The sequence below is a fragment of the Podarcis bocagei genome (assembly GCF_964188305.1).
Source record: "Podarcis bocagei genome assembly, chromosome: 17".
In the NCBI taxonomy this organism is placed as follows: Eukaryota; Metazoa; Chordata; class Lepidosauria; order Squamata; family Lacertidae; genus Podarcis; species Podarcis bocagei.
Window position 1 is genome coordinate 11,958,124 of NC_138143.1, and position 22,878 is coordinate 11,981,001.

At 47.2% G+C, this 22,878-nt stretch overlaps 3 protein-coding genes across 7 annotated transcripts in view; 2 read left to right on the forward strand and 1 right to left on the reverse strand.

The window, feature by feature from the left end:
* The window catches only part of CARM1 (coactivator associated arginine methyltransferase 1), a 40,824-nt gene extending 39,205 nt beyond the window's left edge, over positions 1–1,619 (forward strand). For 2 of the 4 annotated variants that reach the window (XM_081176553.1, XM_081176550.1), the window contains one exon: positions 613–1,619. In XM_081176553.1, coding sequence (XP_081032679.1) covers positions 613–622 — 10 coding nt within the window. In that variant the 3' untranslated portion in view covers positions 623–1,619. Of the gene's footprint in view, positions 1–81; positions 150–612 lie in introns of all 4 variants that reach the window. The other 2 variants (XM_081176552.1, XM_081176551.1) reach the window with 2 other exon arrangements.
* A 916-nt stretch (positions 1,620–2,535) lies between these two features.
* Positions 2,536–16,645, reverse strand: YIPF2 (Yip1 domain family member 2). 2 transcript variants are annotated; one of them, XM_081176895.1, is made up of 10 exons: positions 16,238–16,645; positions 14,663–14,710; positions 13,728–13,870; positions 12,464–12,544; positions 11,645–11,732; positions 9,674–9,772; positions 8,795–8,961; positions 7,451–7,633; positions 3,336–3,456; positions 2,536–3,112 (listed from the first exon to the last, which is right to left on the reverse strand). In XM_081176895.1, exons 2-9 carry the CDS (start codon positions 14,691–14,693, stop codon positions 3,346–3,348), a joined length of 903 nt encoding a protein of 300 aa, XP_081033021.1. In that variant the 5' UTR covers positions 14,694–14,710; positions 16,238–16,645; the 3' UTR covers positions 2,536–3,112; positions 3,336–3,345. The 2 variants fall into 2 exon arrangements, with proteins under 2 accessions (XP_081033021.1, XP_081033020.1); XM_081176894.1 differs by having other exon boundaries at positions 16,133–16,289.
* Positions 16,646–16,849: 204 nt separating this feature from the next.
* TIMM29 (translocase of inner mitochondrial membrane 29) lies at positions 16,850–20,128 on the forward strand. Its single transcript, XM_081177024.1, has 2 exons — positions 16,850–17,004; positions 19,338–20,128. The coding sequence occupies exons 1-2, from the start codon at positions 16,941–16,943 to the stop codon at positions 19,955–19,957; spliced, it is 684 nt and encodes a 227-aa protein (XP_081033150.1). The 5' UTR covers positions 16,850–16,940; the 3' UTR covers positions 19,958–20,128.
* The last annotated feature ends 2,750 nt before the right edge of the window (positions 20,129–22,878 follow it).

Genomic DNA, 22,878 nt, shown 5'->3' on the forward strand with positions numbered 1-22,878 from the left:
CAGCTTCAGTCTCCTATCAACTTCAGCAAGCTATTGCCTACAGAATTTCATGCCATATCACTTTGCCTCTTGTTTCTGCAGAGTGTGGTGGCCCAAGCTGGTTGAATTTCATTTTTCAACCATGTATGCAGACCATGTAACGCCCAAAAGTAAGAATCTGAATTTATATTGAAACCTGTCAGTTTAGAGTTTCTTTAGCTCCCTCATAGAGGTTCCCAGTGTGTATACATACATACATACATATATATATACACACACACACACAGTCATACCTCTTGTTACGTTTGCTTCAGGTTAAATCTTTTCGGGTTGCATCCTGTGACGACACGGAAGTACCGGAAAGGGTTACTTCCGGGTTTCGCTGCTTGCACATGTGCATACACTCAAAATGATGTCATGCGCAGAAGCAGCGAATCACGACCTGCGCACGCACAGACGCGGGTTGCGTTCTGTTCATGTTGCGAACGGGGCTCCGGAACGGATCCCGTTCGCAACCAGAGGTACCACTGTATAAAGCTAGTGGTCTAGTGCTCAGGATTTCTATTTCTGCTAGAAACCTGACTTGATTCCTTACATATGAGACTTCTGAACTTTTTTCTTTTTTTCCTGCAGGTTCATCTAGTGGTCAGAGTGGAGGAACATCAAGTGCTCACTATCCTGTCAACAGTCAGTTCACTATGGGAGGCCCGGCCATTTCCATGGCATCTCCCATGTCCATCACAACCAACACAATGCATTATGGGAGCTAAGAGACCCTCACCCCTGATCCTCTGAACTGACAGCACCAGGAAACCAAATGAAGAAGAAAAAATTCCGCCCTGCCCACCTGCCTTCTGCACCTCAGTTTGGCAATTGCTTCTCTGGATTTCTTCCACCCCCTGCCTCCCCCCTCCAAAAAAAAAATTAGGCTTGCCAGAGATGTTCTGACCCTTGTACAATAGAAGACACCCCCCACTCGTTCTTTGATAGCAGACTTGTACACTTTTTTATGAAATGTTGGAAACTTCAACTTTCTCAACCATGACTGAGTTCCTGCGCTCACTGTGTCTTACAACCAATCATGTCGCTAGTGGTATCATTCTTCAAATCTTCCATGACTGATCAGCATTAGGCACAGGTTGTAGAGCAAAGCTGCAACAGGGCTTCTCAGCAGTACTGTGGACAGCCCAGCGGCAGCGCTAGTAACCTGAGCCTTCATCCTTGCTCCCAGTGTTTTTTGAACGAAGGGGCTGCAGCTGGCTGTAGAGTGGGCACAGGCGAAAATCCAGCTGCTCATCCTTCCATCTGTGCGTTGGTTTCTTCCACCCAACCCAACCTCCGGGTTCATTGCTTTGCTAAGACTTAGGAGGAGGAAGTGTTTCCTGCCACGAGGGAAAAGAAAAGGCCAACAAGCCCTCCTGGCTGACTCTGTGAGGAGTTCTGGCAACTTACTGCTGTAGATCTTGGGCTTCCGGAAGAACATCTGAAATGAGATGGACTGTTGTGCCACGAGTATCTTATCAGCCGGTCTGATGATTGCCTGTCTCGGGGGGGAATCTCGATGTAGCATCAAAGGGTTAAAAAAATTTAAAACATGAATGTACCAAAAAGAAAAAAAAAGGTTGCTGGCTGAAAGTGAACAGTTTGTGTATCAGTTTCCTGTTGCTCAGCTCATCTTGACGGCTATGCCCAGTTCTGGCTCCATTTCCACCCTGTTTTCTAGGCTGTTGCAGCTGCTGTCTCTAGTCCATTTTTCTCTTCAGCTGGGCAGGCAGTGGGGACTGGGTGCCAAGTGGCTTAGTATATAGACTTGCCTGCTCCCTGCAGTAGCCACCAGGGACTCTTAGAGTAGATGGTTCTGGCATCTGTTATGGAAGCCCTTTGTAGTCTTTGTATGTGTAACCTGTAACCATTTATGGTATTTTCTTTCTTTTGTTCCTTTCAGAGCCACCAGTTGGCATGTTCGAAAGGAATTGGCAGGGACCCGTTTTATGGAGGGGGGGGAGTGTGTTTTACTTAGGCAGTTTCCTTTGGCTCCCAACAGGGGCTTGGTGGGCTGAATTTGGGGGGGAGGGAGGAGGGGTCTTGTGCAGAAGCTCCATAGTGGCTGAATTGTGGGGTCTACACAGTCAATTGTTAGGTCTGGCTGATCAATGATTTTGTGACTATTGAATAAAACTGGGAGGGTTTTGAAGACTTGTTTACAGTGGCTGGTTTCCCCCACCTCAGGTTTTGATGTGACTCCACAAAGCTCATTTCCATTTCGCTCACATCTTCAAAATACAAGCCTCTGTTTTTGACATACAGTTAAGAGACTCTCACTCTGTGCAAAGGCTGCCTTTAGGACCTCAGACTTGGTTACAAAATCCCCGAGGAGGAAACCCAGTAGTTTCCCACCCATGCCATTAGGTGCTTCTTTCTACCAGATTTTCGGTCACCCTCTTTCACAGACAAAGACAGCATGTTACATGGCTACTTTCGCTGATCCTGTGTTACACAATGTGGCCACAGAGGATGACAGTGTTGCCTGGAAAAGAAGCTGGGAAAGAGCCACACTCCTCTTAAAAGGCAGTTTTATTTAAATTAGCTTTCCATAGAAAACAAAATCAAGTAGCTAAAGTAAATCAAAGTAATCTGAAGTGCTCAACCTCCCTATCATTCAAGCTTCCCTCCAAAGAAGCTCTTACTTCTATTCCTGATCATCCACCCTTACTCACCGAGGATCTAAAAAGTCTCAGCCATCAGCTGACTCTGCTACATCCCGCCGTTACCAAAGATTTAACTGGAAAGGGAACAATAGATAATCACTCCATTCAGTCGCTTTCTGCAGCCGTGTCAGGACTGCAGGCCCATCCTGTGATGAAGGAGCAAAGAGCAGCTGCATCCACCCCAAGTAACATTTTGTGATGTTAACAGCCAGGCCTTTACATTTGTTTCCAAAAGTCGGGTTCTTTGCAAATTGGGCACCTTAGTGACATGGCTGGCTGAAGTAGGACAACAAAAGTCTTGAAATGGTGAGGTGATGCAGCTTGGTCCCTGTTCCAGCTCAGGTGTCTCCTTGCCTCTTGGATGAGTGTGCACCGTCCTTCGCCCATGGGCTTTCCCTGAGGCCAGACATTCATGATGAAAGTGTCTGCAACAGAGATTTTAGGTCTTGTCAGCAGGGCATGCACCAAGGGAGAAAGATGAGAGATGCCAACCCCTTGTTACCTCTCCCAGAAGCACATTAGTTCCTATGCTTCCATTGGTAGGGGTGGGGATTGGGGAGCAGTGGGCACTTTGACAAAGAATATTTGACACCCAGTGGCATTTTTAGCATCTGTTGCATGCCGTACGGGATGGCCAGAAGTTCTTACCAGCTGCCTTTCAAATATGTGAGTTGGAGTGGTTGGCCGGGTGAGGCGGTGTGCTTCTGCCGAAATGAGCAGCTGGCGTGGGATGAGAAGGTGTTCCGGTTGCATTCTGGAAGAAATACAGCTTCAAAGAGAAGAAAATTAATCAGCTGTAGAAATCAAGCAGGCTCGCCTTCCTCCACCTAGAATCAATAAGTTAATTTGAAAACTCAGTGACTGCACTTTGAAGAATACTCTGGCTTAATCAAAACCTGAACGCAAAACTGAATACATGACCCACAGCAAATTGTTTTTGGGCTACTTTTCTGCTACCAAGTTAACACCAAAACAAGGTCCTATATTAAGGGCCGGAGATGCCATATATTCTCTAGAGTTGCCCACTGGGTGTGCCTGCTTCCCTGTTCTGCAAGTTGCTGAGTTTCTGCAAGCATTACCATTTATTTCCCAATTTACTGAGAAACTGTTCAGTACCTGTTTCTTCAAGGCTTAGCTGCACACGCCAAAAATACACAGATCTATCAGTATGCCGAGGCCGGGGGAATCAGGTTTGGAAACATCGTGTAACTGCTTTCTTGTTACCATCCTAATCTAGTTTGGCAAATGGCAGAAGAAGTATAAATAATACTCCATTCTCTAGAGCACAAAGTTTTCTTTAAGAAACTGAAGTTTCCTAGGGTAGCATAGTGAGACTGTACATCTGTACATTTGCAATCGACATGTACTAATACTTGAAATGTGCGTGGGAAAACTGGATTCACTTTAGCTGGGTAATTTATTCCACCCCATCCCACTTTAGGCTGGATATCCAGCTATAACTGTTTCCCCGTTTATTAGACGAGGGCTTTGTACAGGATGTCCAAGCCAGCCCTGAGGCATGTGTGTAAGAACAATAATCCACATCCTTGTTGGATCTTGGCTGTGGAGTTTGTATTGACACTACCAAGGTGGGGCCAAAGAGTTTGCTTAAGAGTTCTCATTTAAGTTCAGTGTTGCAGGCAGAATGTGACTAATCCTGAGCACATTGCACTCCTCTGTCTCAGCCTACAGTGTCATTTCCGAAACTTGAAATGCATGCATGTGAAAAGTCCACACTATAACGCCAACTGTATTTTTTATAACGTGCCCAAAACTATATGAAAACACAAAAGTGAAGGGAGTTCAACAAAGGAAAAAATTGGAAGGGGGGGTGCTAGCTGCAAAACAGCTCATTTATTTTTCTTACGTTACACTTAATAGGCTTCGAGGTTTAAAAATATAAAACGAAAAGACAGCAAAAAGCAGATGAACCAAGCTTTTAAGGAATGTTAGACTATTAATACTAATATCTATTAACGTTTGCCTCTCTTCGAAACCCTAAGTATTCTCAAAGCAGCTCACAATCAAGAGAGTATAAAATGTTTAAAAACTCATTAAAAGCCTACAAATTAAAACTAAAAATATGAAACTAGCAAAAAAGAAATCACAGACAGCCAACAATCCCAATACTATACTGAGTGTAATATTCAATTAAAAAACTACCCCCAGTTTTCTCGGGTGGAGTGAAAATATATTTAGGGCCTGCTTAAGACGAGGAGGGAGCAAAACGTATCTCTTGAGGAAGGGAGTTCCATAGTTGAGAGGCTGTCGCTGGAAAAAAACATCTTTTGCACCCTCCAGCCTGACTACATTGTGGTGAATCTGCAGGCACAGGCTCGGTAACCGATTTCAAGGCCTGGCAGCCCCATACGGGTAAAATGGCCCAAACTTGGTCCCAAACTGTTCCGGGCTTTAGAAGTTATGATCCGTACTTTGAATTGGGTTTGGAAGCCAACAAGCAGCCAGTGCAATTCATGGAACCTATTACTCCGATATAAGAGCCCAGCCCCAGCAGGTACCCAGTCTGCTGCATTTTGCACAAGGGCAAGGGTCTGAGCCAGGGGAAGGCAGCCTAAGGCCCATGGGGGTTGTTTAACCGGCCCATGAGCGGCCCCTGAACCGAGCTGCCCGCTTGGCAAGTCCCTGTGTGCTGTGCTAAACCGGCACAGGGACTCACTTCCGTGGTGCTGAAAATCGTGTCTGCGCATGCTCAGATGCCAAAAATCGCATCTGCACAGGTGCCGGAAATTGCGACCCCGTGCGCACAATCCAGCCCATGGAACGATCTCTGCTGGAGTGAACCGGCCCAGGCGAGGTAAACCTTGCCAACCCCTGGTCTGAGCCCTATTCAAAGGCAGCCCCACATAAACAGCATTGCAGTAGTCTGGTCTAGATGTATACAAGTAACACTCCGGGGTCTTACAGACTTCGTCAACTTCACTGTTCCAGCCATATTCCGTCATTTACAAATTCGGCTTCTGCTAACACAGCATATACGTTTTCCACTGTGCTGCAAATTAGTGAGCAGCGCCAGTATATGCATTAATTACATTAAAATCCACATCAAAGGTGTAGCTTACACCCCAGGGTTCAGGGACCTTCCAGGCTTCTCCTTGCTGCCTCCTTCCTTGACCATTTCCCTCCCCGGATCACGACCCTCCCCAATCTTGCTGCATAATCTCCGTACATATTCTTGTCTGGATTTAACTGGGTTGATGCTTCTAACCTGCCTGGATAGAGATGTGTCGCATAAATCCGATTTACGTTGTGCTATGGCAAGTCCCAGGGACGCGGGTGGTGCTGTGGATTAAACCACAGAGCCTAGGATTTGCCAATCAGAAGGTCGATGGTTCGAATCCCCGTGACGGGGTGAGCTCCCGTTGCTCAGTCCCTGCTCCTGCCAACCTAGCAGTTTGAAAGCACATCAAAGTGCAAGTAGATAAATAGGTACCACTCCGGCGGGAAGGTAAACGGCGTTTCCATGCGCTGCTCTGGTTCGCCAGAAGCAGCTTGGTCATGCTGGCCATATGACCTGGAAGCTGTCTGCGGACAAATGCCGGCTCCCTCGGCCAATAAAGCGAGATGGGTGCCGCAACCCCAGAGTCGGTCACGACTGGACCTAATAGTCAGGGGTCCCTTTACCTTTACTATGGCAAGTTCCACCCACTACCAGCATGCAGCTTTCATACAGAGAAAGCCCCCCCCGCCCCCCCCCCAGCTCTGGTTTGCAGGTACACCAGCGGAAGAACCAAACGGCTGCTATCTTCAAAGCGAGAGCAATCGTTACTCCTCCATTCACCCCAGGATGCCATCACAAGCAGAGGTCTTTTTGCACCAGAAATGTCGATCCTGTTATATCTGGCAGCATTTCCCCCACCCCTGGTCTACAGTCTAAAGAAAAGTTCTGATGAGCTCAAAGTCTTGTTCCTGACCAACATTTGGTTGGGTCTTAAAAGTGCTGGAACAGTTGCTAGAAAGGTTTCAATGGTAAATGACAGCCTGTTGTTTCTTACTTAATCAAATGCCTGTTCCGTTCCTCATAATTTTGGGCACAGTGAACACTATGATATAATTAGAATTACTTTATCTATACAGTGGAACCTGAAAAGCTGAACACCTGTAAAATCGAACCTTTCGGCTCCCGAGCAATCAAAGACCGGAAGTGATTGTTCTGGTTTTTGAATGATTTTTGGAAGTCGAATGTCCAGCACGGCTTCCGACTGACTGCAGGATGCTCCTGCAGCCAATCAGAAGCCGCGCCTTGGAAGTCGAACGTTTTGGAAGTTGAACGGACTTCTGGAATGGATTTCATTCGACTTCCAAGGTACGTCTGTACTCCCACTATGCAGTGTTTACATCATATTCTAACAATTTTTTCAGGGGTCCAGTATAAAGCTACCTCAAATATTGTAAGTTCAGAGCAGATTTTGTCAACCTTTTGCCCTCCAGAGAACTCCCTGCCTGCATGACCAGGTAGGCAAAGGCTGGTTTAGAGATGTTCATAATACTAAATTGCCACAGGGTACCCAGAATTATATAGTAAAATCATACAATGACATCATCATGTTTCCAGCCCTGAGTACTTTTACGGCTGTAAAATCTCTGCAACTTCCGAGGCTAAAAACTCATTTGAAATATCTGACTTTCTAGCGGCTGCATCATACACAGCTTATTTCCCTCTACCTTTCCTTCCCCTCTCGGCACAAGTAGCATTTTGCTCTCCAAACCTTGGCCTAGCTTAGTGGGACGAGAAGGAAACCTACCTTGCAACCAATAGCCAGAAGGACATGGAGAGAAACAATGACAGCCAACAGGGCGCAAGCTGCCAGCCTGGTGTCTGAGCGGATAACTGGCCAGAAGGTAAGAACCAGAACTGAGCCAGAGAGACCCACTGCAAAGATGAGCAGCAGCCACTGCAGCCAGGAGATAGGAATCAGCCACAGCATCTGTGAATGAAGGAAGTGGAAGTTGAGTAAGATCTCATACACTCTTCATGAGAAACAGGACCTCAGCCAGTGGCAGCTCTGAGTTTAATTCAGGTCCTTATTGCTGAAATCCCACTGCACAAAACTAGCAGTGCTTGAGGAATGTGTGAATGTCTGGAGGTGGTTGGAGAATGGATGGCGTCTAACAGATTGAGGCTGAATCCTGACAAGGCAGAAGGACAGTTTTGGGGGAAACGGGGCAGGTGGTTGTGGGGGAATCCCTGGTCCTGAATGAGATAATTGTGCCCCTGAAAGACCAGATGCGCAGCCTGGGAGTCATTTTGGACTCCCAGCTGTCCATGGAAGTGCAGGTCAATTCTGTGTCCAGGGCAGCTGTCTACCAGCTCCATCTGGTACGCAGGCTGAGACCCTACCTGCCCGCAGACGGTCTTGCCAGAGTGGTGCATGCTCTAGTTAACTCCCACTTGGGACTACTGCAATGAAGGTGACCCGGAAACCACAATTAATCCAGAATGTGGCAGCTAGAATGGTGACTGGGAGTGGCCGCCGAGACCACATAACACCGGTCCTGAAAAACCTACATTGGCTCCCAGTACATTTCTAAGCACAATTCAAAGTGTTTGTGCTGACTTTTAAAGTCCTAAACGGCCTCAGCCCAGTATACCTGAAGGAGCGTCTCCACCCCCAACGTTCAGCCTGGACACTGAGGTCCAGCTCTAAGGACCTTCTGCTGGTTGCCTCACTGTGAGAAGTGTGGTTACAGGCAACCAGGCAGAGGGCCTTCTTGGTAGTGATACCAGGCCTGTAGAATACCCTTCCTTCAGATGTCAAGGAAATAAACAACGATCTGACTTTTAGAAGACATCTGAAGGCAACCCTGTTTAGGGAAGTTTTTAATGTTTGATGTTTTATCGTGTTTTTAATATTCTGTTGGGAGCTGCCCAGAGTAGCTGGGGATACCCAGCCAGATAGGCAGGGAATGAATGAATGATATAATAATAATAATAATAATAATAATAATAATAATAATAATAATAATAATGGAAAGCACAACGGAGCAGGACTTTTGAGCACTTTCTACTGGAACGTTATGCTCTGCAAACTGAAAAGAAATGACATATGAACCAGTCTTTTCCCTGCCACCCCATTTGCCTTACTCACCGCAGTGGGGATGTACACAAATAGGGAATAACCATAGACGCACACCATCTCCAGGAAGGTGTAGGAGTCCACATGGACCTGGACCCCCTTTCGCCACTGCAAATAGCCCCACAGGGCAAGGGGTACCAGCCAGGCATAGCAGTAGATAATTATTCCGGCAATGGACACTATGGAAGAAAAGGAAAACGATATTAAGAGCAGCATTCACTCCAAGGCAAAAGCATTGGCAGGGTCAATAACCAGGGCTTACCCTACCAGGAACAAGCCTCTACATATTTGCCTTCTGCCTGCCCTTCTCCCGCAGGTGCTAAGAGGAGAAGAAGCTCCTTAGCATAACTTAGTCATAAATTGAATGGAAGCTTTAAAAGTAGTTCTCAGTTATGCTAGTAAACACAAGAGGGAGGGAAGGAAGGGCATGTGTGTATGTGTGTATGTACACACATGCACAAAACTCCTTTCTTCCTTCCCTCCCTCCCTCTTGTGTTTACTTATCATAACTGAGAACTACTTTTAAAGCTTCCATTCATTTTATGACTAAGTTATGCTAAGGAGCTTCTGCTCCTCTGCGAGAAGTTAAGGATATATGGGAGCTAAAATTCAGGCATTCTGAATACTGTCCATTTACCCATCTCACACATCCTCAGTAGGAAAGAAAGGAGTCATTACTACAGCTCGTTTCCTGCTTTTTTGTAGGCCGCATGCCACCTTGCTCAAAAGCTTTTGCAGGTAACATGCAACTCATTTTTTACCTCCCCCCCCCATTCTTGGTGTGCCTTCAACAATACCCAATATATGAAAGGGCTATGATTGCATTCAACCACTTGACACTCTGTCCAGAAAGCTTAAATTGCAAGAGACACTCCCCTGTTGACCCCTCACCTTTGTGGAACTGGGGGCTGCCCTTTTTCTCCTGGAAGCTGGACAGGTTGCCGCTGATAGCCAGCGTGAAGACCAACGTGGCACAGATCCAGAACGGGCCTGTGAGAGGCAGAAATACAACATTAGAAGACCAAAAATGATGGGCAGACTTCTTGTCTCAGCATGGGGCAAAGAATGGAGCCGACTGTAAACTCATTTACCAAATACAGAACAAGGAAGCAACTAAAGAACTGGGGCTCAGGGGAGGTGTCTCAGCACAACACTGGAGGCCACCTGGTAGAGCAGGCCTTAGAGGGAAATCTACATTCCCCAAGAACAAACCTTGGACACACAAAAGTGTAACACATTGTTAGGCTATCAGTCTATCTAGCGCAGCCTCCCCCCCAACCTGCTGATCTCCAGATGTTTGGGGCTTAACTCCCATCACCCCAGCAAGCTTGGCCCAAGGATCAAGGGTGATAGGAGCTATAGTCCAAATAATCTGTAAGAAAGAATCAGAATCAATGAAGAATCTTCTTCAACATCAACTTCGTTTGGACTGGTCATGTTGTTCGGATGCCCGATTATCGTCTCCCAAAGGCAACTACTCTATTCTGAACTTAAAAATGGAAAGCATAACGCTGGTGGTCAACAAAAGAGGTTGAAAGACTGTCTCAAGGCAAATTTTAAAAATGTACTATAAACACCGACAACTGGGAAACACCGGCCTGCGAGTGCTCCAATTGGAGAACAGCCTTTACCAAAGGTGTCACGGGCTTTGAAGACGCTCAAACACGGGACGAAAGGGAGAAATGTGCTAAGAGGAAGGCACGCTTGGCAAACCCTCACCGTGACCAACTCCCGCCCGGAAACCTATGTCCCCACTATGGAAGGACGTGTGGATCCAGAATTGGCCTTCACAGTCTCACTGACTCACTGTTAAAACCATGTTCATGGAAGACAATCTTACTCAGTTGCGAGTGATCACCAAAGAAGAAGAAGCAGAATCTGTAGGGCACCAAGCTGGGGAAGTCTGATCTAGTCCTAATTCCCCATGGCTTTTCCCGGCCCAGCTCTCAGACATCCATTGAGTGATGATGCTCGGGGTTGACCTGGGACCTTTCACTTGCAAGGTATGTACTTAGGGATGACAGAGCAAGGAAATGAAGACTGCACTTCTGGAAGATGACTAGCAAGCTTCACCCCCCTGTTGTAAACAAAAATTGCCCTTTTCCCTTATGGGGTATCCAAGAGCCCATATAGAGTACTTACATAGGTCCCCTATTGGTAGGAGAAAATAACAGAGACCAACCAGAGAATATTGAGAAGCAAAGCAGCTAGTAAGCTTGATCTTTATTGATCTGTTGCAACAGGGTCCTCACTCACCACACAAAGAAGGGAGGAGGAACCCAGAACAATGGCGCACAAGGCCTTATAAAGACTTTTGAAATTGCCACCCTGTAGATCAAGACCAACCCCAGAAATCATACATACATCACAGAAGGGGTGTAACCTAAGATTACCCCCCAGAAACACCATACCTACATCCCAGAAAAGGCGGTCTAAAACAGAAATTTGAATGTTGTTTTTCCTGTTTGACAGGTTATCTGTTTGCCTTTCCTGATGGTCTGTCACCCATTAAAATGCTGATCACTCAATTCCTGAGACAATGGGAAGGCTCCCTGACCCCCCTCCCTCCTTGCAGGGAAAACATTTGGTCAGTTTGGGAATCAAAATGGTTTCAGGTGGGTCACCCTGTGCTGATCTATGTAGGTGCTTGGTTGGTACACTTATGAACACTACCATATATCTAAGACCTCAAAATTCCTATCACCCCCCTCCCCGCTTAATCAGGACTTGCTTCTCAGGATGCTGAGCAAGCTGCATTCTCTGTCCTGGGCATAGTATGCTACATCACAGTTTGCAGTTCAATCCAGACATTGCAAAGCAGGAGGCAGTGCTCTGCATCAGTCTGAGCCTCTCTGTACTCACCATACAGGTCAGGGCTATTCCGTAGATGGTGCCATACAAAGTTTTTCCCTGGCAGCGGAAGCAGCGACCCCTTTATCCTGTCCAACACCTGATAAACAAGAAATAGGCCTTGCCTCAGCAAAATGGACCCCATGGGGACGTGCAAGGGTGCAGGGCTTTTTGCTTCCCATCTCAGGAGGTGCAGGAACCGCTAGAAATATTGTACATTCATTTCTATGCCTTGCACTAGACCCCATTGTCAGGGTATGGAGAGAAGGCGGATAATATGGTTGCCCAAAGCCAAGCAAGCAAGCTTGTGGTGGAGGGAAGATGGAACTCAATTCGTCATTCTAACTTCATGGTTAGGAAATCTCCATCCCCGTAGTCAGAACATCACCGCTGTGGATTTAAGCTCCTGAAAATATTAGTCGATCAGGAAGATCTTCAATTTGTACCCAACAAAATAATGGTAGTAATTTAGCCACAGAAGAATCCTGGAGCCAAATTAGGCTCAAAGCACAATACAAATGTGCCAGCCATGAGGTTGTACCTCCAGCCATGAAACAGAACTGGACCCTATGGGTGATCTAGCCCAGTGGTAGCCAAACTTGGCCCTCCAGCTGTTTTGGGACTACAATTCCCATCATCCCTGACCACTGGTCCTGTTAGCTAGGGATGATGGGAGTTGTAGTCCAAAAACAGCTGGAGGGCCAAGTGCAAACTGTATGGCAGGTCTTGCGCTTGCTACTTACAAGCTGAGTTACTACGCTCCCTCATCTTGTCAACTGTGGCTGATTCTTGGCTGCGCCTATGAAGCTAGAACTACACAAATTCCCTTACCTGGTATGTGTCAACATCGAAGAAAGCCTGGTAATATTCAAAGGTCCAGAAACTGGATTGCTTCTTCTGGGAACTCAAGAGCTGCAGGGATGAGAATGCAGGTTACTGCTTTGCCCTCGGCCAGGAAAGATATTTTGGGTGAGACAAACCAACCCCTGGGCCTCTTGCGAAGATAGAACTCCTGACCTTGTGCCCTAAACATTCTTACTTTAATAAAGAAAAGAAAAAGAGGCAGAGTGCTTCATTCCAAATCCAAGAAGAAGACCTCTTTCTTTCATGGATGCTTCTCCTCCCAGGAACTCCTTTCAGCAAGCTTTGAGGAAACTCCACAGGCTGCAGTTCTGTGTGTTAAGAGGTGGAGGGTGAAACTTATGGGAGGGACTATAATTACTAGGGAACATTATTTTTATGGAAATTCTTCCAGTTACTCTTCACATAAGAGTGAATTAGGTAGGGTGGCACAGCAAAGTGCTTCCCTTGCCCTCTCTCTCTGTGTGTGGTGTGTGTGTGCGCGCACACACACGCGCACGCGCACGCGCACACACACACACACACACACACACACTGTTGTTATTTATTGTTTTTCTTACCCACCCTTCACAATAAGGTTCCAGGGTGGGTTACTGCATATTAAAAACACACAGAATACATTTAAAACATCAACAAACAAAAAGCACACACATTACCTGAAAACACTAATTCCATACAACACGTTACAGGCGGGACACAAAACTAAATTCTTCCCTTTTCAAAGCAAACAATGGAATCCAGACAAACTTCTGTGGAAAGGGAGGTCCACATTCTTGGAGCTACCACCAAGAAGGTAATCTCACAAGCTCCCCCCAACCTGTAAGAGCGGGAGAACTACCAGGAGGGCCTTCTCTGCTGAATTTAAGCCCCAAGCTGGTCTATACAGGGAATGAGGCATTCTTTCAGCTGTTTGGAGCCCCCCCCCCCCCATCTAGGCTTTCAACACAAATGTGAGAGAGCACCTTAAGTTGGGCTGGGAAGCTATGAGGGAACCAGTGCAACTGCTACAGACCAGGTGTAATATGCATTCTATGCCTCCTATCCTCCTTATCTATGTAAATCACTGTGCTTTACATCAAAGCTCCCATTTGACCTGTTATCTCCTTCCCACTCTCTTCTAGGTCCATAGGATGTAGCCCCTTGGCTAGGCTTATGTTTCCTTCCTGCTGCAAAGCAGCTACTTCTCCAGCTAGCTATAAATCAACATGCAGGACAGAATTTGAAACAGCAGCACCTCTGTTTTATCATCCTCTTCTGCCTCAGGCTCCTCATTGTAGCCGGAAGACATGTTTACGGTTGTGTGGCTTTGCCGCTCACTGATGCTAGGAGTGGTGGCATCTGCATTCTCAGCCAGCAAATCTATGGCTTCGTCGAATTCTGCAAAAAATAAAATAAAATAAAATATGCCAGGCAGTCAGGACAGAAATACTAGCACAATCAGATTTCGCTCTAGAGCCCCTGTAGCTCATAGCTAGGATAGCACTTCCATAGCGTGACACTCAATGAAAGCAGTTTTGCAGGTGAGTAGAAGTATATTTTTGCTCTGCCTATTGCAGAGCTGCCAAGTTATTTGTCTGGAATAAATTGTTAGCCAAGCCAGTCGCGCCACCATTTTCTTATCTGGTGCTTAAAATCCCAGGATGCCACCAACAGAGGAGGTGAAAAAACCTGGAAGGCTTTTTCCTCTAGTTTTAACATGCTTTGCTTTGCTTTATTACATTTATATCCCAGCGTACATAGCTCTCCCTCACTCTCATTTTATTTTCACAACTACCCTATGAGGTAAGTCCGGCTGTGAGTGAGCGACTGGCCCAGGGTGACCAAGGGAGCTTTGTGGGTAAGTGGGGATTTGTGTTGTCGAACCACACAAACACTCAGTAGCAACTACACAGCCGATTTTGGCACCCACAACCCAAGTCCCAGAAGCCATTTGGCTCCTAGCTTTTCTATCCGAGTTCCTAACACTGCCAAGAGCTGTAGACTGACTATTCCTGGTATAGAAGACTAATGAGATAGGAAAGGGAGATAATCCAACAAAGGTTATGCTCTTGTAAGTGGGACGTGTATGAACAGGGAAGTTTTGAGGTGGGTAGAGAAAGCACACTGCACAGCCTGGTACCCAAAGCTTGCCACAATCCATAACTCACTCAGGGGAATTAAAACACTCACCATGAAACTTGAGCTCATCTGGGGCAGCCATGATGCAACTGGATTATCCTAGAAAAGATAACAAACTGCGTTGGCAGAAACATCAAAGAGCTTTGAAGCACCTTAAAGGCTGAACTGTATTATGGCATCACTCTTTGTGTACTGCAGCCCACTTCAGAAACATGAAGCATAATCATAAACTGGCAGGTGCATATATTATAGACATACAGATGTGTACATTTAGATGGTTGGGTTGGGATGTATGGACAGGAGGCAGTTAAAGGCAGCTTCAAAACAGACGTGGGGGTAACCTGTGGCTCTCCGTATGTTGCTGGACTCTTATCAGACCCAGGTCAGCACAACCAACAGTCAGGGACGTTGGCAGTTAGAATCATGGAACTGTAGAGTTGGAAGGGATCCTGAGAGTCATTGAGCCCAACCCTCTGCAATGCAGAAATCTCAACTAGATCATCCACGGCAGATGGCCACCCAACCGCTGCTTAAAAACCTCCAAGGAAGGAGAGTCTGCCGCCTTCCAAGGGAGTCCTTTCCACCGCTGAACAGCTCCTAGTTGGTCTGACAACATCTGGGGTGGGGGGCAGAGACACCGCCAGCCCTCTAACTTAAAAACGGCTGGGGCGAAACCAGGGCTGGATTTAGGTTTGATGAGGCCCTAAGCTAATGAAGGCAATGGGGCCCTTTATATGTCCAGCTGTCCTTTGTGAAGAACAAATTGTCACTGTTTTTTGTGTTGCATATATGCTATATGGTAATTTATGGACCAAATAGGTATCTAAAGCCATTTGCACATAACAAAATATGTATTTTATCAAAGTAATTGATACAGAAATGAGCAAACCAGTGGTATTTTAGGGAGCAAACTAACAGGCAGGGCCCATTATAAGCTTACACAACATGTAGGTTTTATTTTTTTCTCTTATATTTTGGAAATGTACATCCAGTTTTCCCCCCTTTAATTTTTTTTTGGGTCCCCCAAGAGAGTGGGGCCCTAAAGCGATAGCTTGTTTAGCCTATATGTAAATCTGGCACTGGCCGCGAAACGGTTCCCAGCTGCTGCTGCTCAAATGCCCTCAGTAAGCTTCCTAGTGGCGTAGAGATAAAACATCCGGCACATTTTGCAAAGCTAAGTAGGGTCTGGTATGGGGTGGGAGGACTGGCGTCGAGAATCCTGCCTCGCAGGGGTTGGGCTTGATGACCCTTGGGATGTCCCCATCCAACTCTAGGATATTCCAGGAAGCACCTCTCCCCCCTCTGCCATGCCAAGCCTGCGCCACGGAAGGGAACAGCCCTGGACCCTGAGCGTCACAGTCCAATGGGGGGGGGAGGGAGGAGAGAAGGCACTCTGCACAGGCTCAGAGATCGGGCGTGCTTTCCAGGCCTGAGAGAGAGAGGTCGGCCTCTTGCCACGCGGAGCCTGCGACCCCCCCCCCCCCAAACTTAGCCCACCCTTGGCAGCCAGAAGCCCCTTACCCGGGCGAGGCTCTCGTCACCCAGCGGAGGGGCTTAGCAGGCACAGCCCGCCCCACGAGGGTCCCTCAGCGGCGGTGGGGGGGAAAGAAGCCCGGCCAGCCTCACCAGCAGCTCAGAGAAGCCTCGGACGGCGACGAGGGCGCAGCTTCCAGCGAGGCACCGCCGCCGCCCCTTCGCGGCTTCCGGCGCGCATCAGAAGTGCCCCCTGGCGCTCATAGACTCGGAAACGCCGAGATCGGAGGTCCCGTGGGTCACGTAACGGGGTTTTCACACGGACACGGATGCTTCGGGGCTGCGCTTGTAATATCGCCTGCGATGGAGGGAGCCCGTGAAGGGAAAGCGACCCGGCGGGACTTTAAGCTGCGCGTTTTTCTGCTCGAAGGCAGAAGCAAGAAAGCAGGGCAGGCTTGTGAAATGTCCGAAGAATCCCAGAAATGGGGAGTTGGAAGGGACCCCGGGGGTCATCTAGCCCAACCCTCTGCAATGCAGAAATTTTCACTAATTCTCGCCTTTTTTTATTAGCTGCTTCGAGGTGTTTTGTTTGCTTTTTTTAAACACTCAAGCGGTGTCTAGATGTTATGAAAGAAATCAATAATTTAATATATAAACCGCCCTTTTGTCCTAGAATCACACGGCGCTTTTTGTATAAACTACACAGAGAACAAAACAATACTAAAAAAAAGCCAGTCTAGAGGTTTCCTATCTCTATGAGTTCCTGCGCCTCACCTCTTCCTCCTTCCGGTCTCCGCTGAGCTGGTCCGTCGCGCTTTAACGTCCGGCTTCGCGGTCCTGCCAGAAAAGGCCGGCGATGGCGGATCCTCCGAGCCCGGAGAAGAGGCGCCTTTGGGGGCGGCTGCGCACCGGCCGCATAGGTGAGGCGGGCGGGCGGGCGAGCGGGTGGCTGAAGGGGAGGCCTGGGCTCGAGCCCTGAGCGCCGGCCGCTTCCTCAGACCTCACCCCGAGGGACGGGCGGGGAAGGAGGGAGAGGTTCGCCGCCGCCCCCCTGCATGCTTCCCACTGGGAGGAGGAGGCGGGTGCCCTTCTATGGCGCGCTTTGCCTCGGCCCGGGGCCGCCGCCTTTTCCTTCCTCCCGGCGCGGAGCTGACGCAGCTGCAGGTTCCTCTTAATCAGAGTCAGGTTTATGGAACTCTCTCCCAAAGAGGACTAGAGACAATCAAGGAGCAGCGCCGGATTAAAGGGGGTGCGGACTGTTGTCCCGCACAGAGCGCTGAGACGAGGGCGTGCTGGATTTACGTTTAAGCTAAACAAGCTCTAGCTTAGGGCCCCCAAAAAATTAAAGGAAAAAAAACCTGAATGTACATTTCCAAAATATAAGATAAAAAACAAATAAAATAAAACCTACATACAGCAACAGTGTTTTGTGTTGTGTAGGCTCCTATGATGTAAGTCATGGGCCCCGCCTGCTCCCTAAAATATCACTGATTTGCTCATTTCTATATATAGGGTGCCTACATTCTGCATGGACTGGCGACATATGCAAATGGCTTTAGATACCTATTAGGTCCATAAATTGCCATATAGCATATATGTAACACAAAAACAGTGACAATTTGTTGTTGACAAAGGACAGCTGGACATATAAAGGGCCCATTAGCTTAGGGCCTCATCAAACCTAAATCTGGCCCCGGACGAGGGGGACACAAAATGACCACAATAATAATCCCTGTAATCATAATGAAACCTATATAGTGGTACCTCGGGTTTCATACGCTTCAGGTTACAGACTCCGCTAACCCAGAAATAGTACCTCAGGTTAAGAACTTTGCTTCAGGATGAGAACAGATATCGTGCTCTGGCGGCGCGGCAGCAGCAGGAGGCTCCATTAGCTAAAGTGGTGCTTCAGTGGTGCTCCAGAACGAATTAAGTACTTAACCTGAGGTACCACTGTATTCATATAGGTACCAATTCAAAGTCATGAAGGATGCCAAATTTTGGCCTGGTTCACGATTCACTATATGACCTGCATGGCATGGAGGAGCATCAGTGCTCGGGAGGTTTGCACTGGTTGCTGATTGGCTGCCAGGCCAGGTTCAAGGTGTTGCTATTAGCATATAAAATCCATAACAAGTTGGGGCCGCTTTACCTACAGATCGCCTTACCCCACAGGTGTCCACTCTGCATTTCAGTCAGTGGAACTGGCACTCCTTCAAGGTGCCACGTAATGCCTGTTCTGCGTTCGTAAGAACATGGTCGTTCAGTGTGGCAGCACCTGTGCTTTGGAACTCCCTGCCTATTGAGATCACTGTACTCTATTATTATTATTATTATTATTATTATTATTATTATTATTAGGACATGCTAAAAACATTCCTGTTGAGACATCCAGGTGGTTAGAAAGTCAAATCAACTCACCACTTTTAGTACAGTGGTACCTTGGGTTAAGAACTTAATTTGTTCTGGAGGTCTGTTCTTAACCTGAACCTGTTCTTTACCTGAGGTACCACTTTAGCTAATGGGGTCTCCTGCTGCTGCTGTGCTGCAGCGGTGCGATTTCTGTTCTCATCCTGAAGCAAAGTTCCTAACCCAAGGTACTATTTCTGGGTTAGCGGAGTCTGTAACCTGAAGCGTCTTTAACCTAAAGTGTCTGTAACCCGAGGTACCGCTGTACTTCCGTTTTTGCATCTTTTAAAGCAGGGTTGTGAATTTTTCTCAATTTTACTGTTTTGTTTTTTCGCAAAGTGAGGGTTTTTACAATCAAGAGGTGTATAAGCCTTACGAAATAAATACATAAATAAAACAACCACAAGGCTATCAGCCAAGGCTACTAGCCATGCCCATGCAGAGTGTTTCAGAGGCCTGGAGTGGGAGACCCCAGTCAGCTGGGAGGCATGGGGTGTTCGTGCCATGACAGCATGAGACCAGCAGGCCCCTGAGGGGCTCCTCTGGCCAGCTTAGCCCACCGAGTCCCAAGGCAAGTGACCTAATTCCCCCCCCCCCCCCGCGTAGGCCGGGTACTAGCAATGATGGTTGTGCTGTACCTCCACAGCTGGAAACCTTGGCATGGGGATAGTGGTTCTTGTCCTCAAATCCTAGTCACTGGTTTCCCACAAGAAGCATCTGGTTTAGCCACTGTGAGACCTGGATGCAGGACTAGTTGAGCAAGCCGTTGGCCTGATCCAGCAGGCTCTTCGTCTGTTCTTACCATCCCTATTTTCTTCTTTCCCGCCTCCCCCCCCCTCCACAGCTTTGTGGTGCAAGAGCCTCCTGCATGACTATGCCGAAGCCTGCAAAGAGGTTGTTCTGGGTGTCAGGCAGCGGCCGGGGAAAGCTGGGCTCTACCTCTCCCTGCTGGCCGGAGCAGTGAGCTGCAGCCTCCGCAGCCCCTGTGAGTCTTCCTTTGAGGCCAGCCTCCTGGAAGCCTCGGGCACCCTCCTCTTGCTTTCGCCCTGGACCCGCAGCAGCAGCTCAGAAGGGCACGTCCAGCGGCTGACGAAGCTGAGGAACCGGGGCCAGCTGCGCTTCCAGAGCCTGCTCTTCTTCTCCCTCGTCTACGAGGCTCCTTTTGACGCGGGAGCAGATCTCTACCAGGCGCACTGCAAGTACCTGAAGCCACGCTGGATGGAGGTTCCCAGCCAAGTCCTCGATGTGGGCTTCTGGGGGCGCTGGTGGGTTCTGCACTCCAAAATGCGGGATCCGGACATTAACGAGGAGGAATTTCAACACCTGCCAGAGCATCTCAGGACAATTTCTTTCCATAACCTCCATTCGGAAGCCAACGAGAAACTTTTTGACCAGAAATACAAGCCTGTTGTCCTGACAGAGGAGCAGATCCAGCAAACAGAAAGGGAGAGTCAGGGAAATTGACATCCTTGATGTGCCTTGGTGGCTGTAGTTTATCATCTCCCTTTGGAGATGGTGGAACAAAGAAAAAGATCCATTAGGAACATGGTCTGTTTTCTTCTAGGATCCTGATTTTCACTGTATTGTTCATGTAGACTCAGCCAGGTATGGTGAATAAATGAGTAAAAAAAAGAAGCACCCATTCTCTTGAAATTTTCTTTGATTCCCTCTCCCTTTCAGTTCTTCATATTTAATTTTTCAGGAGCTGTACCTCCACAGGAGCTCTGTCCAAAACTTATTCTGAAGATGTACAGTGGTACCTCGGGCTAAGTACTTAATTCGTTCCGGAGGTCCGTACTTAACCTGAAACTGTTCTTAACCTGAAGCACCACTTTAGCTAATGGGTCCTCCTGCTGCCGCCACGCCGCCAGAGCCCAATTTCTGTTCTTATCCGGAAGCAAGGTTCTTAACCTGAAGCACTATTTTTGGCTTAGTGGAGTGTGTAACCTGAAGCGTATGTAACCCGAGGTACCACTGTATAGGGTTTGTTATTCTCTTGACTTTTCCCCAAGCTTCCCCTTTCCTACAGTATGTGTGCTTGAATAAGTATTTTGTAATACTGTTAGTGAGAAGCTGGGAGATCTTGAGTTATTACAGTGCTGCGTAGTTTAGTATTTTGTGGAAATCTTCCATCTGAGGTGAAAAATAGCTCATAGCATCTTCCCATGTGTGTGTGTTCAGAAGTAAGCCCCACCGCGATGAGTGCCACAACCCCAGAGTCATCCGCGACTGGACCTAACGGTCAGGGGTCCCTTTACCTTTACCTTTGTATAGGGTTACAGTCTTCAATTTTGCTGTGGGATTTTGGGGGCAGAGGGTCAAACGGGAAACTTATCAGAAGCGGAATGGGAGAACCCTCAGTCACCTTTGCCCTTTGCTTTCGCTGACTTTTAAATGCTTTCTTTTTTTTTTTTTTTACAAGCCACAGTGGTGCCATTAGCACAGCCCTGGAACATGCCAATTTATGTCCAGTGTGTTCCACTACTAGTCAGATGTGTTAGGATGGTTTTTTAAATTTGTGTTCATCTTTGCATTCTCATGAGCTCCTGTAAGCAGGGCAGTCCATTGACAGCAGCAAAGAACAAAAGAGCTGGAGCAATTGCATTATTAAGTGCAGTGGAGAGAAAAGTCTCAGAATGCAGGAATTTCAGCTGAAGTATCCATGACAGATGGTTATCCAACCTCTGCTTAGAAACCTCCAAGGAAGGAGAGTCCACCACCTCTCATGGGAGTCTTGAAAAGGTTCAAATTGGAGTGGCTGTTTGGTTCCATTCACCAGATGTCAGCGAACAGGGAGTGGGAAGAAAGAAACAGTAATTACAGGATTTTGTCACCAGGTGGCAGAAGCAGAGTGGCAGGCAAGGGAGTAGGGAGTTTAAAGCAAGGCTCAATTGTCAAGGGGGATCCAGACTCTCCATTGTTTAATAAAAGCAACAATAAAAAGGCATTTCCCTCTTCTAAATTGTGCACCTTTCTAAGGCTGGTCTATTTTTGTAAAAGATGTGATGGATTTTCCCCACCTCAATTTCTATTCCTACTTTTAATGCACTATGCACATACAACTATTCCTTATTTCAACGAGGGTCCCTGTGGTTAGAAGAGTGTGGGGTTGCTTTTACTGCAAGGAAGTAATGACTAATGAAGTCATGCTTTTACTGAAAAAGTAACTCCATGCACTGAGGCTAGTTTGGATTTCCAGCCCGAAATACTCTTTGAGATGCAGCAAAGTCAAGTTACTTGTAAATTGCCCCTTTGGATCTCACAGCCCAAATTCAGTGCTCAGCTGAATGTAGAAGCCTTCTGTTGCTCTTTTAAATGTGTTGCATTTTAAATTAATCACATTGTTGACAAAAAACAATACTGGCTTAGAGAAAGATCCTGTCCTCTTTGTTTCTGATGGGGTGGTGGGGCACTTTTGCCCTTTCACAGTTGGGCTATATTCCTGCATTTTTCTATTACATTCTATGAGCAGCTCTCACTTCTGCACAGTGAGAAGACCAAAAAAAGAGAGCATTAATCTAAGTAAAGCTGGAGGTCCTGACTGGGGCAGGGGGTGAGCATATTTGTGTACCTGACGGTATAGTTCCGTTCACCAGATGGCAGCAAACAGGGAGTGGGAAGAAAGAAGCTGTAATTTCAGGATTTTGTCACCAGGTGAAGGTAAGCGTTTTAGTCCATTTGGGAAAATAATAGATAACGAGAGCCATCGATAATGTAGAAAACAAAAGGAAGTCCTAATTGTTTGGATTTGGAAACGGGTTTTTTTTCTTTTTCAGGATAATAGTTTTTTAAAACAGAAATTTTTACAAGTTACACTCTTGCATATGTGAAATACTGTAGGGTGTGCATCTCTCGAAGCCTACCCTAACAGGCTCAAGCAGTTATAATGTTCTCTCTCACTTTGTGTGTCTCTCTCTGCTGTAGTAATACAGTGGTACCTCGGGTTACATATGCTTCAGGTTACATACGCTTCAGGTTACACACTCCGCTAACCCAGAAATAGTGCGGTTAAGAACTTTGCTTCAGGGTAAGTACAGAAATCGTGCTCCGGTGGCACGGCGGCAGCAGGAGGCCCCATTAGCTAAAGTGGTGCTTCAGGTTAAGAACAGTTTCAGGTTAAGAACGGACCTCCGGAACGAATTAAGTACTTAACCCGAGGTACCACTGTATACTATATCCATTCACTGGCAATGATGTGTCCTGCACTGCATTGAAAGCAGAGTGGATTACCAGTGGATTACCACGGGAGGTTGTCTTGCATTAGAATTCCAAATTGCAGCTGCAAACGATGTTGCATTGCAAATGCATGCAGCTACCATTTGGAATCTTAACGCAAGACAACCTTCAGTATTGCTAGTGTTTCCCAGACACGACACAGTGGGAGG

Coding starts and splice junctions, on each gene's coding strand:
- YIPF2 (XM_081176895.1), bottom strand. CDS start 14,693: ATGGCTGCCCCAGATGAGCTCAAGTTTCATG. Junction 9,773..11,644: donor GAATAGCCCTGACCTGTATG/GTGAGTACAGAG, acceptor TGCCTCTCACAG/GCCCGTTCTGGATCTGTGCC. Junction 3,457..7,450: donor TTCTGGCTATTGGTTGCAAG/GTAGGTTTCCTT, acceptor TTCTCTTTGAAG/CTGTATTTCTTCCAGAATGC.
- TIMM29 (XM_081177024.1), top strand. CDS start 16,941: ATGGCGGATCCTCCGAGCCCGGAGAAGAGGCGCCTTTGGGGGCGGCTG. Junction 17,005..19,337: donor GCTGCGCACCGGCCGCATAG/GTGAGGCGGGCG, acceptor CCCCCTCCACAG/CTTTGTGGTGCAAGAGCCTC.